Source organism: Panthera onca, chromosome C2, assembly GCF_046562875.1.
Source record: "Panthera onca isolate mPanOnc1 chromosome C2, mPanOnc1 haplotype 2, whole genome shotgun sequence".
Classification (NCBI taxonomy): domain Eukaryota; kingdom Metazoa; phylum Chordata; class Mammalia; order Carnivora; family Felidae; genus Panthera; species Panthera onca.
The window spans coordinates 128,721,821-128,740,767 of record NC_138347.1 but is presented as its reverse complement, the minus strand read 5'-3'; the positions used below and the strand labels follow the sequence as shown (position 1 = coordinate 128,740,767).

The window sequence follows — 18,947 nt, the reverse complement described above, 5'->3', positions numbered from 1 at the left end:
AGAGCCCAAATCCAGGGAAAACTAAACATCAAAGGACAGTGACAAGCTCATGGCACCTACACACAGTTCCTAGCAGCCAGGTCTTTGTGGATGACTTCCCTTCTGGCCAGATAGCTCATTCCACAGGCAATCTGAATGGCCATGTGTACGAGGTCTTGTTGAGAAATTGCCTGTGGTTAAAAAAAAAAAAAAAAAAAAAGACACTGCTTGTAGTTAGCACAAAAATTATGATGGCAGCTACTTATTTTATTCCACAATCCTACTCCATCCCAAAATACTTCTTTACACCTACACTTGACTTTTAAAAAGCTACTTCTTGACCAAGAATATGTTCCCATTGCTCCCTAATATTTGTATCTACTAGTACTTATCATTCTGTAATGTAACTTACCATTTATTTCACACTGTCTCTCTCATCTGTTAGGTAGATCTCCCCAACAACTAGGACTTACAATAGGTGCCCAATAAATATCTGTTCCATGAATGCCGAATTCTCAAGATAATATTTCAAATGTTTATTATTTGATAACCTGTTCTTTAAAATCAAAAGTTTTTATTAGGAGATTATCTCTGGAGACCATTTTCAAACTAATATAAGTCATAGCTCTCACTACTGATATGCTCCTCTAGAGCCAGTATGCTAGTACTGTGGGCTAAGGAGTGAAATTCTTCCTCAGGTAATGTTGATGGGCCGCAGCCTCCAACAATTTTTGGGGAACCCTGGCTTTAATCCTGTCAATTTACAAAGCATATTGACTTATAGGTCACTCGATGCAGCATTTGAATCCACTTTCTCTGGGCAACTGTAGTAAGTACATCATTATAAACTCTAAAACAAACAATACAGCTACAAGTTACAGTAGGCAACAAAATACCAGCTAGGCTTTACTACCACTACCATCATAATGTGTCTGGAATATAACCAAATGCTTCACAGCCATGTGCACAAGCAGCAAAGAGAAGGAAACTCCTAAGTGATCGATATCTTATAGCCAAGCATATTAAAAACAGATCCATTATCCCCATAATCTAGACCTCCAGTCACGACCAGCTTTTGGTATAATATGGACCAAATGACTCTGTCAAGTGTGTTTCCATTCCTACAAGGGAGATCTAGTACCAGTGCCTTCAAAGAGTTATCACGAAAATGGCTGAGATGGTGTTAGAGAGGGTCTGAGGTGATTATAAATAAACACACAATGGATAAAAGGCAAAAGTTCAGCCATCAGTAGAGTGCAACCTTTAAGACAGGAATCATAAACCATCTTACTCTAAATCAACAGGGTATAAATATCTTCTAGTTCATTTTGAGTTTCTTTTTATAGGTTTTTAAACAGTTTATATATAGGAAGGTTAACATCTATTTTCAAAGATAATATCAGAAGTTCCCGGCAAATAATTAGTATTGGGGCAAATTTTTCTCACCTGAGGATTATTGGCCTCTACTAATTTGCACTGCCGTAAAAACAACTTAAGATTCCCCCAATTCATGTAAGGCAGTATCACCATGGGCTTTTCTCCTTCTTCTATACACACATGCGTAATAGGAAGAAGATTTCTACAAAATAATGAAATCAGGAGAAAGACAAGTGAAATCTAAAACCTCAAGGGCTTATTTTTAATAAAAAGCAATAAAGGTAACCTAAAACAAAACCAGAAAATCTCAAGCATACTTAAAAACATGATAACCATTAAAAATGTAATAATGTTATAAATGCCCCTTAAAACTAGACATCAGTGTTTCCCACATATACACTTGGTGGATAGATAGGGAAAAGCTGTAAACTCAAAGTTGTTTCCTGTGGACTGGATTCTCTGAAGACACTCTCTAGTCACACTAAAACTTTACTCTTATGGGGTAATCAGAGACATCTAAAAAATGACTTGATGTGTTTCTATAACATCCTCTTTAGTCCATCAACACATTAAAGAAAAGCAGACCCCATGCAGACTATGGACCAGAATATGCTATCAAGAAGGCCTCAGAGAGGCTGCAACTGCCACAAAAGCCAAGATGCCCTTAGCTGGTCCCATGGGACTTAGAATCTGATTTCCAAATCCTAAATTTACCATGTACTGTTTGTGCAACCATCTCTCCTGGCCTTAGTTTCCATACCTCTAACATGGCATCATACCAACCATAAAATGTTGTTATGATGTACAAGATAAAGCCAACCATGTAGTAAACAGTATTGTTTCTCTAAATTTCCATGGCACACATAAATACTTTCATCCTATTTCCTGACGACACCTCTTTCCATTGATACCTGGAAATAATTTAATTTTCTTCAAGGTTTGTAACTTTTTACATAATTATCTCATTTTCCCAACTATGCCAAAAAGGGAAAAAACATGAATTCTTATTTTTATGCCCAATGCTTTGTATTCTGTGCTATAGAAAATAAGCATTTAATAAATATTTGATAAATAACACAAGTATCACAGCCTTAAAAACGATCCTACTCCTTAACTTAGTAAATTCTGCCTCTAAGGATATTTAATAAAGAAATAATATCAAACATTAAAAAGCTACATGAACAAGGATAGTTAATGAAATATTAATAGCAAAAAGTTACAAACAACTAACAGCACACCCAAATAGCAGGATAGTACATAACAATTAAATGGTCACAAAGAGATGTTAAGAAGAGTAAAAGTTTATCTTATATGAAAGCAAGATACAAAATTTACATATGTGTGCAGGATAATTTCAAAGATGGGAGAATAATAAAACTCTGCACAGAAATATGACAAGAATTAAAAGTTGTTGTCTTTGAGTTGTGGGGCTTTAGATCATTTCTATCTTGCTTTTTCTGTTTTGTTTTTTTCTAAATTGTTTCAATTGAGCATGTGTCTCTCTTAAAACCACAGCCACACAACTCTGACCCAACGGCGCACAAGTGAAAGCTGCGGACTCCTCTACTGCTATGTAGGACTTACTAATAGGGAAAGCACTGACCCCTAAGCAGCAGAAAATGAGGACTCAAGAGATTAGTAGACCTGCACAAAAAAACCTCCTAGTACAGCTTCTGCTTGCCATTACAGCCTAAGAGTGGCAGTGATGATTAGTCCCACTCAGTTGAGTGAAGAAACCCATGCAAAGAGAGGTTAGGTTATCTGCCAAGCACAAACAACAAGTGCATGGAGAAGAAAATTCAAAACTTCATCCAGTTCCAAAACCCTTTGCTTTTCCCTGGCTCACTGGATATTCCCTCCCGGGAGAGCAAGAAGGAATGCATGGGAAGTAACACTGCCTCTTTTCTTACCAAGTCCCATGCACACTAAAATGAGTACAACAGGTTTGCATTCAGGTTTAACTGAGCACACAATGATTTTAGGTGTAATGTGAAGAGTTACCTGATCTAACATCCCCAAAATTATTTCTCTGCTCCTCTCCTCAGGTCTGAAATTCACTGAGCAGAGTTAAAGGTATTTTATCCAGGCACAGTAAGTTTGCTGTTTGAGATCAAATCATTTGCTCTATCACCAGGGGATTAAAAGCCCTCTAGGAGAGGTAACAAGTTGCATGAACATGTTTTTTTTTAATTTTTTAAATATTTTATTTATTTTTGAAAGACAGAGACAGAGCGCAAGCAGGGGAGGGGCAGAGACAGAGGGAGACACAGAATCTGAAGCAGGCTCCAGGCTCTGAGCTGTCAGCACAGAGCCCCACGTGGAGCGCGAACCCACGAACCGTGAGGCCACAATCTGAGCCAAAGTCAGACACTTAACCAACTAAACCACCTGGGCACCCCTGCATGAACATGTTTTAAAGTACAAATGGCTGGCCTTCATTCTATCCATTTTATAAAGAAAAGGAGAATAAAAAGGAAGATCCGGGACCTAGATGAAGAGCGGATGAGAGTAGATACTGGTGCTGTAGGCAAGAACAAGGTAGAAACAGGGAAGGTTCTGTGGGGACATGAGACAACTGCACGCAGTTCTCAGTCTTGCCAAGCGTGCCTGCAGAGTGAGGGCCGGGAGGCACTCAGTGTGAGGTCACCACCAGGCAACTTCAGGCCAATGGAGAGCCAAACTGCACACAGAAATAACTCAACAGTACTTTAATATGAAGCACTTCGGATGTAATTAAAATAAATTGGTATCTTTTTATTTATACAGGTATTTCAATTTACAGTAAATATTATTCTCATAAATTCCAGTAGAAAAAGGAATAAAAAGAATTTCAAAATACTTAAAATATATCAACACTTTACAATTCTTACTCTTGGAATGTTAAAACATGAAGTAAACATGCTTTGCATGTGGAATTGCGTGCCACAACCAGTTTTAAAAAGTTAAATTCTGAAATGAGGTGTCATTTCTTACTAAGTGTATTTTGTTGGCTTGATAAGTTGTACAATATGAACACTGAAGATCATTAGTTCATTTTTGTCCCTCAGGCCTAGCAGAGTTCCAAGTACAAAACTGGTGCTAAATGAATTAGAATAAGAGAATGAACAAATAAATGCACAGACGCACCCATGATACTCATTAAAAACTAGGAGTCCTGGTATTACTCTACAGCCAGGAAGAACAATTAGCCATGACCAAACTAGACAATCTGCCTTTAGAAGACTTTCCCCAACCGCTGAATGTCCAGTATGAGCCCTATTCAGCATGTGGCATTCCATCACCTAAGGTGTCCTGGGCTGCTAATTCATCCTGATAGGATGCTGGAAAACCGTACAGGCTAAAGCCACATGAGAAATGCTGCAAATACTTGCTCTGAACGTTATTCAGCCAAAGCACCTAGGCTACAGTGGATATAAAACTGCTTCTTGGGAAAATCTTGGCTTTGTCTACATTTATCCCTGTTTCCCACTTCTGTGAAGTGTACAGACCTTTTATCAGGGTAAGAATACTAGGTAGGTACCTAAATACTAGGTTACATTACATACTAGTATTAAACACTTTTGGCTCTTCCTCTCAGAGTCAGCAGAATAGAACATCAAGCACTTCCAGTCTGGTCAAGAAGGACATTTCTAAATGACCATTATCCAGTTCTTGTTTTGTTACTCAAAGGAAACAAAATGTATTTTTTATAAAATATAATCTCAGGAATGTTATCCATGCATTCCTCTGTAAATACGTTCTATACTTGGACTGAATCAGACCAATGGAAGGTAACATTCTTCAATCACTTGACTTTAACCCTTCAATGGGACATCCTCAGTCCGACCATTACTGTATGTTCAATTTTTTCAGACACCCTGGGCTTTTTTATGCTCAATGAAACTAAAAAGTGTATCTGTTCATTATATTAATCAATGCCCCAAGTATGATAAGCCTAATGTGACATCTACTTGAGAATTTGAAACTAGGAAAACTTTTTTCCTCCCCCAAAGAACATTTGTTTCTTTCCCTTCTAATACTGAGATTCATCAACTTTTAATGTTTCCCCAGAAACTAAAAGATGTTTTATGTTCAATCACAGCAAAAATATTTGTATCCTTATTGTTGGGTTATTTGTTTTCTCCTCCACCATCACAAAGCCATAAAACTCGACTTTCATTACCATTTTATTGCTCTCACTACTGCTGCCTTCTTTTTAGCTTCTCAAATTCTTTCAAATAGGAACCAAAGTATAAATGAAACTCAAAAATAAAACTCTGCATAGTCATCTTATTTTTTGGCAGAACTAAAGTAACTGCTCAAAGTACAAAGAAATTAAAATGCATGATGCCTTTTGCATGCATCACTTGTGTGTGTGTGTGTGTGTGTGTGTGTGTGTGTTTCCCCAGAAGTCCATAAATATCTTCCAACAGGGATGGTCACTGACCCATTTTTTTAAACATATGCAACCAAATCTGCAATAGGCATACAAATTAAGCTGACTCTATGTAGTTTTTTTTCTTTTTAAAAACCTTGCCCCAATACTGATACTGCAGCATGTTGAGATACGATATTTAAGTCCTTTTTGTTTCAGAAGATAGAGCTTTTGTTATAGCTCTGTAAGAGGACTGATATGAGTTTGTTTTTTTTTTTTAAAGTTCTTCATACAGAACTACAAGTATTTCTTAAAAACCATACTATGACCTAATGACAAGATCCTGGTCAACCATTCAATGAACTGCTCCAAATCTTTTTTAAATGTAGATATGAATTCATAGTTACTTATATAAAAAGTTAGATACATTGCTCTGTTATATTAAGAAGCCTGTTAACCTTGTTAAAGATAATAATGGTATTATGATTATATGAAAACATCTTCGGAGCACCTGGGTGGTTCAGTCATTAAGCATTTGACTCTTGATTTTCAGCTTGGGTCATCTCACGGTTCGTGAGGTTCAGCCCCACATTGGGTTCTGCGCTGACAGCGCAGAGCCTGCTTGGATTCTCCCTCCCTCTCTCTCTGCCCCTCCCCAACTTGTTCCCTCTCTCTCAATAAATAAATATTTTAAAAAAAAATCTTCATGGGGGGAGGGGAATTGCAGGCTGGAAATGAATTTAAGTGCTGAGATGTCTAGTTTACTTTAAAATATTTCTACACTCCTAAATATCTATGTATCACCTAGGTAGATAATAGACATTTATATACACCAAACAAAAGTGATAAAATGTTAACTTTCACTAAATTTAGGAGATGGGATTACTGGTGTTTATTATTCTTATCTCTGGTATTCTATGTTAAAGAATTTCATAGCAGGTATTTTTTAAATATTTTTTTAATATTTTTTTTCAAGTTTTTATTTATTTATTTTGAGAGACAGAGAATGAGCAAGAGAGGGAGAGAATCCCAAGCAGGTTCCGTACTGTCAGCTTGAAGCCCAATGTAGGGGCTTGAACTCACAAACTGTGAGAACCCATGAGGCAAAACCAATAGTTGGATGCTTGACCGACTGAGCCACCTAGGCACCCCTCATAGCAGATATTTAAAAAAAAATTTTTTTTAATGTTTATTTATTTTTGACAGAGAAAGAGACAGAGCATGAATGGAGGAGGGGAAGAGAGAGAGGGAGACACAGAATCTGAAGGAGGCTCCAGGCTTCGAGCTGTCATCACAGAGCTAGAAACAGGGCTCGAACTCACAGACCACGAGATCATGACCTGAGCCAAAGTTGTATGCTTAACCGACTGAGCCACCCTGGCGCCTTTTTTTTTTTAATTTTTTTAAATGTTTATTTATTTTTGACAGAGAGTATAGCAGATATATATCACTATCCTATTTTTTAAAGAATAATATGCACACAAATATGTAAAAACTCCCTTTCTCAAAAGTTTAGCTATGTTTTATCCAGCTATGTTTTCTTTTCTTCCTTAGAATCTATTGCATTTTTTAATTTTTTTCACTGATATTCTATTTAAAAAATAAGGGCATTCCAAAAAGCTTTCAATTCAGAACATATCACAACTTTCTTAAATATAAATGTAGCATACAATGTTACCATGCTTAACACTTAAATGCTGGGTAGTTTTCCTCACCTGTGATGAAGACCTCGTAGCTTACAACTTTCAGTGAGCATCATTGTCACCTGAATTTCAGAAGCTTGATCTATATAAAGAAAAGGACATTGTCGTGGATGTTAACACTATATATGTGACAAGACCTATTCTGCTATTAGCAAAAATTTATCTCAAACTATAGGATGAATTTTCATTATAAGATACAGGTAAATCTACATAGGTCTAGCCTATTTCTATTATCAAATTACAAAATATTACAAAATTCTATTGCAACAGGCAGTGTTTCATTTAATAGATGAACATTAACAGAAGCCATGAAGAATAAATTTGAGTATGTAAAAATTAGAAATTAAGTAAGGTTCCATAAAAAAAGTAATGAAAGTAGTAGCAGGCTGGAAAAATATACATAAAGGACTAATTTCATTTTTTCCCCTTCTTTAAAGAACTCCTACAAACCAATAAGAAAAAAATTTAAAGAGTCAAAAGATAAAAGCATACACTTTACTGAAAAAAAGCAACACAAATGACCAAAAAAATTACAAAATGACTTTTAGCCTCACCCTTCTGTAAAGACAAACAAACTAAATTAAGAGGTATCATTTTCTTGGTCAGAGTGGGACAAAAACAATCAGCTACCTGCCAGTTTGGGCAGGAGTGTGATGAAACAGGTTCATCAATAGCATCTTGGGAAAGTGAGGGAAGCAATACCCAGCAAAGTGCAAAAATACATATACTCTACATCATCAGCCCACTATTAAGAGCATAATCTACAGATATAGTCACAAAAGTTCATCTACATATAATGTAACAAGAATATTGTTCACTTGTAATAGCAAAAAATTCAAAACAACCCAAAGTGCCCATCAAAAGAGAATCAGTTAAATTAGCACACTGGGATACTATGCAATTACTTTTAAAAAATAAGATTTAAGTCTCTATGTATGACAGAAGATCTCCAAGATATATTAAATTTTAAAACCAAGGTGACAAATTGTTTGAGTGACCAGTTATGTTTTAAAAACAAATTATTTGAAAAATTAGATACATCTGGACACATTTTTTTTCTTACTCATGAAGAGAATAATAATAAATTGTTAATGATGGTTAGGTTTAGAGATGGGAGAATTTAAATTTTGCACCTTTCTCTTCAATTTACATGTTCAAACCTTAGAAACATAAAACTATAAAAAAAAAATGACCACAGGGGTTCTGAAGGGAGATTGTGGCCCTTTTATTTTCTTCTTACCTGTCTGAGTTAAAAGCTAGCGAACAAAAAGAACTGATATTAAATTAATAGAAAAAAATGTAATTATCATATAATACCCAAAACTAGTATGATTATTCCATTTTATTTTTAGCATCTGAACTTATGGTTTTTGGTCCAAAGTAACAGAACTATAATTGGCTTTTAGTTCAATGTTTTTGAAACACAAAACACAATAATGCAATTTACTAGTATCTTTAGTTTGTGCCTCCAAAGGAATTTTAAGTCAGCAAATATCTGCACAAATCTATAAGCATTCTTCATCTTACAGGGGCCACTACTTTAATAATGAGGATTTTCTCCACTATTTAAAAAGAACATTTCCATTAAGTGAATGGCATATTTTCATTATAAAATTGGAAATGAGTTTCAGTTTTTTAAAAACCAGCCTGAAGATGGGAATGCAAGCTGGTGCAGCCACTCTGGAAAACAGTATGGAGGTTCCTCAAAAAACTAAAAACAGAACTACCCTACAACCCAGCAATTGCACTACTAGGTATTTATCCAAGGGATACAGGTATGCCACTTCAAAGGGACACATGCACCCCCACGTTTATAGCAGCACTAGCGACAATAGCCAAAGTATGGAAAGAGCCGAAATGTCCACCCATGGATGAATGGATAAAGATGTGTTGTATATATACAACGGAATATTACTCAGCAATCAAAAGTGAAATCTTGCCATTTGCAACTACATGGATGGAACTGGAGGGTATTATGTTAAGCGAAATTAGTCAGAGAAAGACAAAAATCGTATGACTTCACCCATATGAGGACTTTAAGAGACAAAACAGATGAACATAAGGGAAGGGAAATAAAAATAATATAAAAACAGGGAGGGGGACAAAACAGAAGAGACTCATAAATATGGAGAACAAACTGAGGGTTACAGGAGGGGTTGTGGGAGAGGGGATGGGTTAAATGGGTAAGGGGCACTAAGGAATCTACTCCTGAAATCATTGTTGCACTATATGCTAACTAATTTGGATGTAAATTTTAAAAAATAAAAAATAAAATTAAAAAAAAACTGGCCTGTAGATATAAAAAAAAAATTATGAGTATAGTGTACCTTTTATTTACTTATTTATTTATTTATTTTTAATGTTTTTATTTTTGAGAGAGAGACAGAGCGAGTGGAAGAGGGGCAGAGACAGAGAAGGAGACACAGAATCCGAAGCAGGGTCCAGGCTCTGAGCTGTCAGAGCCCAACACGGGACTTGAACTCAAGAGCCATGAGATCATGACCTGAGCCAAAGTCGGACACTCAACCTACTGAGCCACCCAGGCACCTGGAGTATAGTGTATCTTTAAAAACACTCTCAAGGGCACCTGGGTGGCTTAATCGGTTGAGTGTCCAACTCTTGATTTCAGCTCAGGTCATGATCCCAGGGTCGTAGGATCGAGCCCTGCGTCAGGCTCCGTGCTGACCATGGAGCCTGCTTAGGATTCCCTCTCTCTTTCTGCATCTGCCCCTCTCCCCTGCTAGCACTCTCTAAAAATAATAACAACAACAACACTGATTTCAAAGAAACCAATAACTAATTTGTATGTCAAGAGTAAAAATAGTAGTAACTTGAAAAGCTTCTGATCAATGCAACAAGAGGGAGAAAAAGATACAAAGACTGGCAAAGCCAAGATTCACATCCCAGCCCTACATAGTAAAATGCCAAACCAAGAGTAAAATCCAGATCACTGAAGTCAAGTACTATGAGTGTGTGTCACATTTACTCCTTAAAAGTGCAACTGTCAAAGCTAAGCAATCACAAACTTCATTTTCTTCCAAGACTAACTAGTGGAATCACTCCCTCTTCAACAACTTGCTAGTAGTGTCCACTTTTCCAGACAGCTTCACTTAGTTTAAACCTTTGTAGGAATGTAAAATGGGCGGACGAAAAGCCAAGGGCTTGAAACACTTGGTACTTCTTTGGAAAACGTGCATCACACTGATGTCTGCCAGAATAAACTCTAGTTGTCTAAAAACTGCTCAAAATTTAGGATCATCTAGGAATGGCAGAATGTGCCTTTATTTCTTTTTCTGTAATCTAAATAAATTTTAATCAAATTACGACCAGGACGATTTGGGGACTGTCAGGGTCTTTTTCAGATTGAAATCTAGTAATATCTGGAAATCGGCACCCAGTTAATAAGTGGTGACCTTCCTGTCAACTGGCATGAAGATCCAAATAAAAGTCAATTTCAGGACATGTTATTTTATGCCTAATTTTCTTCAAATTATTAACTTTAATAAGCATACTCTATTAAGCAAGGGACACTTGAACTAGATGATGATCTAAGAACAGTTGGAGAAAAAATAATTTTATCCATTTAGTAAGAAAAAACCATTTTCCTGGATTCCCTTCCCAGTCTAGTCTAAGTCTTTTAGTTGTAAATACTGAAAGATCTATTTTAAGATGTGCACATTTGAAAAGAATACTGTAAAATATTTACAAGTTACAAGAAGAACAAATGCTTAAAAAAAACCACTTATTTCCAAATTGCAAAGTAGTAGCAACTATAAAACAAAATAAGAACCCAACACCAATAACCTCAAATTAATTAATTTACTTCATGGAATTCAATTTCACAATATTCACTGTATGAGATTCAGATTCTTTTTTTTTTTTCGTTTTTTATTTATTTTTGGGACAGAGAGAGACAGAGCATGAACGGGGGAGGGGCAGAGAGAGAGAGGGAGACACAGAATCGGAAACAGGCTCCAGGCTCCGAGCCATCAGCCCAGAGCCTGACGCGGGGCTCGAACTCACGGACCGCGAGATCGTGACCTGGCTGAAGTCGGACGCTTAACCGACTGCGCCACCCAGGCGCCCCAAGATTCAGATTCTTAATTTCAATCTCTGGAAATTTATCTCTTATACATTATACACACACACACACACACACACAACTTATGTTTTATATGTAATATACATATATAATAACATTATTGTTATTTTTAAGATTAGTACAACTTTTTAGAAACAACATAAATAATAGACTGGAATGTCTATTAAGTCTCTGTGCAAATTTACAAATTTTTTATGAAGCCAAATTCCAATTTCTTGCTTATGTCTAAAGGTAAAGGTCAATAATCTTTTAAAAAATTATTTTTTACATTTTAAGCTACATTTCTAATTGTGTGGCAAGTAACAAAGCATACAGATTTGTGAAAGAAATATGCCAGATTTTCATAGCTTCAATTAAAAAAAAATTCCAAAAAAATAAATCTCGAGATACCCAATCATATGGAGTTATCTAACAATTCTGCGCCAACGACTGTGGTCAATGCACTTCCTCTTTGTTTCTCATGTAAACCGTAACTATATCTTGGCTAAGGACTCACTGTGCTTTCTCTTGTTTCCATCTAGCTCAGAAGGAACATTACAATCACAGTGGTTAAGGCGTAGAAACAACCAATTGACTACAATTTCAAGCGTATCCGGAAGGAGAAATCTTATCTTGTGAAACAGTCCCAGAATCTGCATTGTGTTTTCTTATCACTATTATTTCCTTTTTTTCTCCTTTCCAACCCTAAGTCAACCCAATTATACATAGAAAGTTCTTTTGCTAATTCAAGATTCATTCAGAAGAAATTAGTGACAGCCTAGTTGTAAACTAACCGCAGATTTATAAACTCCAGAAGAAATATTAAAATCACAGAGAAATGTTTCCTTAAAAATGGGGGAAAATGTAACAAAAGTCAACAGTATTAAACTAAGGGTTCAAATTCTATATTTATAAACGGTAATATGTAAAATATCTTTCAAACCTAGTCAGAAAACCTAACGGACCAAACTTAAATATTAACCTTTAAAAATGCTTTGGGGCTAGGAGAGGTAGGTAGATAAAATATATACTGAACAGTATAATAAGTTAAACCGTTTAGAAAACAATGCGTGAATGGCAAGTGTGTGTTAAGCAAGCAATTTTGCTAAATTAAAAGAAATCAAATTACCCTTATTTTTAAGGTTAGTACAACTTTTTAGAAACAACATAAATCCTTCATACTTTTCCATCAATTCATTTAAGTAGATTTAGAAACATAAGTTCTTATAAATTAACTTTGAAAACTTCATAAAATGTCACCTCTTACATATAAAATGGAATTTAATTTTTTCCTCAATTTCTGCATCAAAATGCTATTATTTGTTTTTTCAAAATTAACATCTTGTCATCTCAGTCCATATCAGACACTGTCAGACATTAAACACCCTATAAATTACATTTTTCTTTTTCTTAAAATGATCAAATTTAACTAAGATTTAAGCTTTTACAAATATCAATTATAAAGTGAAAAATTAGGCATCATATTGCTCCAAAAGAATATGTGAAAATAGATATTCTGTTCATGATAACATTAACTAGTGTGATATACCCTTTAGAAAACAATCTGACAACATCTATCTAAATTTTAAATGCAAATACCTGTTGGGGCAACAATGTCAACTATGGCTATACCTATAAAACTAAGGATACATAAACACATGGATATTTTTTGCAGCATTACATATAACAGCAAAAAAAAAAAAAAGGCAGGGAAGTGGGAGGAAGATAAACAAGCCTATTCATGTAAGGTACTATGAGTCTGGGGTGGAGGAGGGGGGACAGGGTGTGTGTTTTTTATTCTTTGTAGACAGCAGTATTGGGAGTGGGGAGGAGGAAAAATAAGTAACAGTGTTTTTAAGAGGAAAGAAACAACTTTTACCTAAGAAAAACACAGTATTACATACAGCAACAATGAAGTCAAATTGATGTAATTTAACTACAAGCTCAAGTAATACCTAGTAAGTGTTTAACATCTTAAATTATTAGACCTTTTTTTCTATATCTTATGAAAACAAGCCAAATATCCTCAAAAGTTAGCCTCATATGAGCTAAACTCACATGAACTGACTTAAAGGTCTGGTGCAGACTCAGAATCGGAGACAGAATCTCACTGGCATGATCTACCTTAGGAAAACATTTTGGTAACAGTATGGAAAAAAACCCTACCTTTAACTGTTTTTACAAATGCTTGTTTTTCTTTATTTGGATCTTTTTCATCTACTAAAATCCCATGGAAAATACGCCCAAAAGTACCTAGAAGGAAAAATAATAATTAATGAGATTAACCTTCATAAAACTATAAGCACAAAACTTCCTGGCACAATATAACTTAAACATAACAAGGACATATGTGATCAGCAACATTATTCTCACCTAAATCTTTGGTTTTTTAATGACTATTAGAAATTCTTTGTAACTATGAAATATTTTAACTTGCTTTTGTTTTTTTTTAAGTTTATTTATTTTTTGAGAAAGAACGTGCGCACGCACACACACACACACACACACACACACACACACACACACACACATACAAGCAGGGAGGGACAGAGAGACAGGGAGAGAGAAAATCCCAAGCAGGCTCCGCACTGAGAGCACAGGGCTCTATCTCACAAACCATGAGATTATGACCTGAGCAGAAACCAAAAGTCAGACACTTAATCGAGTCACCCAGGCACCCTTTAACTTGCTTTTAGAAATACCATATTTAAACCAAGTATATGAGAATCCTTTCTGAATCATCCTAAATAAACTAATGATATAGCCAGGAACACTGGAACTCAGTAATGGGGTATCCATTAGAGGCATTTATGAGTTTCTAAGCTTAGCTTCAGAACAATAACAAAAGAGAACAATGGACGCCCCTCATACATTCAAAAACAGACCAAAAATTTTTGCTTCTTTTAATTACTACTTGTCACTGGGGACAGTTCAAACCTCTCTCTTAGCTGTGATTGACCTATAAGCATCTCAACCAAGAGATGAATTCAGAATGACTCATATGCATTCAAAACATTACAAACTGGATTGTGGAAGGGGGAAAAAGGTAATTCTCTCTTTAACAACTTGAGGCACTCAACTCAATGAAGTACTTTATTATTAATTTTGGTCCTCATTCAGCATCTCCTCAATCAATACCCTAAAATTCAAGAAAGAAAACAAGGACCAACAGGTGGGAAAGGGAAGGGTACTAAAATCTACCAAACATCTATTATGCGTAAGTTCATTTAATGTACATCATTTCATCTAATCTTCACTACTAGTCCAAGTGCAGACAATGCAGTGCAAATTTATAGAAAAGGAAACTGGACGTGGAAGACATTAAATGAGTTCTCCAAGGTCACACAGGTGACAAATCATGGGACTCCAAAGCCCATGCTTGTTCCATCTGCTCCATCCCCATACTATCTGTCACAGAGAAAATTACTTAGAATATTTGAAACAGGCTTGCTAGGTAGTGATGATCTTTAAACAAGAACAGAAAATATATTTAAAGGTAGTATTTAAATGCTAATATATACAAATACATATATTTCTATACATATTTAATACATAAGTACATTATGTCTTAATACATAATACATTTAATACATAAGTACATTAGTAAGTACATTAATGCTTTAATATACCGAAAAATCAAGAATTACACCAAAGCTGTATTACGGCAAATTAAAGATCTAAAGAAAGAGAAAATAAAAATCAGTTTTAGAAAGGAAATAAATTGTATACTTCTATCCTTAGACACAAAGACATGAAATTCTTACAATCTGAAATTAAAAAAATTTTATAGTGTTAACATTAAATCTTGCTTGAGAAACGATTTTAAGAAAATAAATACCTTCTTGGAGTACATCTTTTAAAGTTATCCTCTCCCTGGATATTGCTATATCCTTCACCTTAGCTTTGGCCTCCAAAAGAGTGACACTTCTCAGGTCGTTCTTCTCTATCCGCAAGGTAGGATAACCTGAGGAGCCAACAAAGCCAGACCAAGAAATATAAATACCCTTATTGTGCCATCAAGGTCAACTAATACAGTTCAAACCTCAGGACTCAAGTCACAGGAATGAATAAATGTAAGAATCACAAAATGGGGGTCGCCTGGGTGGCTAAGTCAGTTAAGCGTCCGACTTTGGCTCAGATCATGATCTCACGGTCCGTGAGTTCGAGCCCTGCATCAGGCTCTGTGCTGACGGCTCAGAGCCTGGAGCCTGTTTGAGATTCTGTGTCTCCCTTTCTCTCTCTGACCCTCCCCCATTCATGCTCTGTCTCAAAAAATAAATAAGCGTTAAAAAAAAAAAGGAGAAAGGCACACACATGAACAGGGAGAATTACTTATGAAGGTCACACAAAATTATTCTTCAATGTTTATATATTTTTGAGAAAGAAAGTGTGCGTGCGCGCACACAAAAGGGGGAGAGGCAGAGAGACAAGGAGACACAGAATCTGAAGCAGGCTCCAGGCTCTGAGTTGCCAGCACAGGGCCCGACGTGGGGCTTGAACCCATGAACTGTGAAATCACAGTGAGACACTCAACCAACTGAGCCACCCAGGTGCCGCAAGGCCACACAAAATTTTAAAGAAACACTTTCTACCTATCCCAAATCCTTAAAATGCATAATTAAGACAAGAAACACTAAAATGAGTATTACCATTATCACCACTTCAACTGCCTTTCACCCAAATGAAATAAGCTTTGACTAACAGAATGTTTATTTGTTTGTTTATAGTGTGCAGGGGAGGGGGAGAGGCACAGAAAGGAGAGAGAATCCCAAGCGGGCTTGTGCTGTCAGTGCACAGCCCATTGTGGGGCTCGATCTCACAAACCCTGAGATCATGACCTGAACCAAGATTTAGAGTTGGACATTTAACAGAGGCACCCTAGGCACCCCTTTTTTTATTTGTTTATTTTTATTTATTTCATTTGAGAGAGAAAGAGAGAGAGAGGGAGAGCGAGCACAAGTGGTAGAGAGGGGCAGAAGGAGAGAGAAAATCTTAAGCAGAATCTATGCTCGGCACGAATGTGGGGCTTGACGTGGGGCTTGATCTCACAACCCTAGGATCATGACCTGAGCCAAAATAAGAGTTGGATGCTCAACTGACTGATCCACCCAGGCACCCTTGACTCACAGAATTTAACTTATTCCCCTTTATGGACTGTTTTTTTCCCCAAAAGATTTTCTAATATAATCTCCTAACAAAACAACTTTTCAAATGAAAAGACTATCTTTTCGAATAAAACATCTGGTTGATTTAATCAATCTCATGCTTATACAGCCTAGTTGTATCATTGTGAGATACATCTGTTGTTCAGCTCCACTATTTTCCCACTCATTCTTACTGACAGCAAAAATAAAATTTCTAGCTATAACTTAAAATTTTCATTCCAAGAAAAAATGTTAGAATAGAAGGAAGATTCAGTGTTAGCAAGTAGAAACTGGAATGGCTTCTCTAAGATTTATGCGCTTTGGTAAACACATGGTAAGAAAACTCCCGGGAGAGATAAAAGACCTAGACAATGGTCATCAATGGTTGCTACAAGATCTAGACGAAAGGCTTGGGAGTTCTGTAACCAAAGGATTAGGCTGACAACACCTGATTCTACTGATCAGCAATTTGAACAGGATACACACAGGTGTGTGAGTATCTGTATTTGTATACGTTTAATCGTACCTGGAGTTCTCAGAGTTTCTTAGATCTATGGTCTGTTGTTTTGTTATTTTGGAAAATTCTTGGCCGTTGTGTCTTCAAATATTTTTTTTACTCCTCTCTTTGTCTTTCTTTTATTTATATACAAGTGGATTTCCACTGAATTTTTAAAAAAATGTTTGTTTTTGCCCTACATAATAAATGAATCATCTATCTCAAGATAATGTCCACAAAAATAAGTACATTTCTTATCAACAGTAACTAAAAATTTTTTTTTTTTTTAATTTTTTTTTTCAACGTTTTTTATTTATTTTTGGGACAGAGAGAGACAGAGCATGAACGGGGGAGGGTCAGAGAGAGAGGGAGACACAGAATCGGAAACAGGCTCCAGGCTCCGAGCCATCAGCCCAGAGCCTGACGCGGGGCTCGAACTCACGGACCGCGAGATCGTGACCTGGCTGAAGTCGGACGCTTAACCGACTGCGCCACCCAGGCGCCCCTAAAAATATTTTTAATAAGTAATTTCAAGTGACTTTTTTTTTAATGTTTTTATTTATTTTTGAGACAGAGAGAGACAGAGCATGAGCAGGGAAGGGTCAGAGAGAGAGGGAGACACAGAATCTGAAGCAAGCTCCAGGCTCTGAGCTGTCAGCACAGAGCCTGATGTGGGGCTCGAACTCACAGACCGTGAGATCATGACCTGAGCTGAAGTCGGACACTTAAACAACTGAGCCACCCAGGCGCCCCTCAAGTGACTTTTAAAAAGCATTTTGCTTTTAGCATATAATAATTGAATCTCTATCTCTTTAAGGTTATAGCCACAATCAAGAATTGACTCTACTGAGCAAATCTTAACATTTAAACATTAAAATCAATGTGTTTCTTCTGAATAGTCTGGACTACTTTCCTATCTATCATTGTGTTTTCTGAAGAGCATATAATTCTTTCATTGGTGGTGATGGTAACTACTGATGATTTCTTTAAAATTTCATTTAATCTTGAGCATTCCCTCTTTCCCCCTTTTCTTTTTCTTGCCACTCTTATTAAAGAAACCAGTTCTGTTATCCTGAAGAATGTTCAGCATCTGCTTCTTCAAGTATCATTTAACTTGTTCTTCGATCCCTGTATTTCTTGTAAACTGCCAATCAGTTCCACAGCCATAATTAGGTGCAAGTTACCTCTTAGGAGTGGGGAGGGGAGACAAAAAATACTCCATGGGTGGTATATCACATGTGGGAGTACAAAATATCTAGTTGTCCTACTTTCAGTGATGCAAAGTTTCATTAGAGGAGTCACACCATGACAGTCTGCTCCCTCAAATGATCCCATTTCCCTTTGTTCACAGGGTTTTAACACTGATGGTCTTTTTCTGAATCAATTATTTTAACAGAGGTTGTAATTATGATTTTCTAATTCTATCATTCCTTCCACATTTATTAGCTAGGATTCTTCTGTAAAGAAGCATTTTCCCTCATCAACCAGCACTATGTGCTTACTCTGAAATACAGTTCATATAGCCAGTCATCAGAAAGAGGGATTTTTGGTGCCTTACTTCTCATAATGATTAACTTCTTCAATAACTATCATCACAAACTCAAGGATTTTTACACATTCTGTTTCCATCCACTGCAGTCATTCTTTTTGATGCTCAAATGTCCCATTTCAACCTGCCCCAGGTTTATCTTGCCCATTCCTGACCTAGTCCTGAAATCCTCCATTTCCCCAAAGAATCCTGGTTCTTTTTAATGGGAAACAGTACTGGAAGACCACAACAGGGCACTGGATGAAGAACAGATAGTAAATGCCA

General features: G+C 36.3%; 1 protein-coding gene across 3 annotated transcripts in view; it reads right to left on the bottom strand.

The window, feature by feature from the left end:
- RYK (receptor like tyrosine kinase) overlaps window positions 1-18,947 on the bottom strand; it is a 103,229-nt gene that overhangs the window by 20,250 nt on the left and 64,032 nt on the right. For 2 of the 3 annotated variants that reach the window (XM_078432332.2, XM_078432331.2), the window contains 5 exons: window positions 15,333-15,467; window positions 13,661-13,747; window positions 7,426-7,495; window positions 1,426-1,558; window positions 61-170 (listed from right to left, as the gene is read on the bottom strand). In XM_078432332.2, coding sequence (XP_078288458.1) covers window positions 61-170; window positions 1,426-1,558; window positions 7,426-7,495; window positions 13,661-13,747; window positions 15,333-15,467 — 535 coding nt within the window. The remainder of the gene's footprint in view (window positions 1-60; window positions 171-1,425; window positions 1,559-7,425; window positions 7,496-13,660; window positions 13,748-15,332; window positions 15,468-18,947) is intronic. The other variant, XM_060638713.3, reaches the window with a different exon arrangement.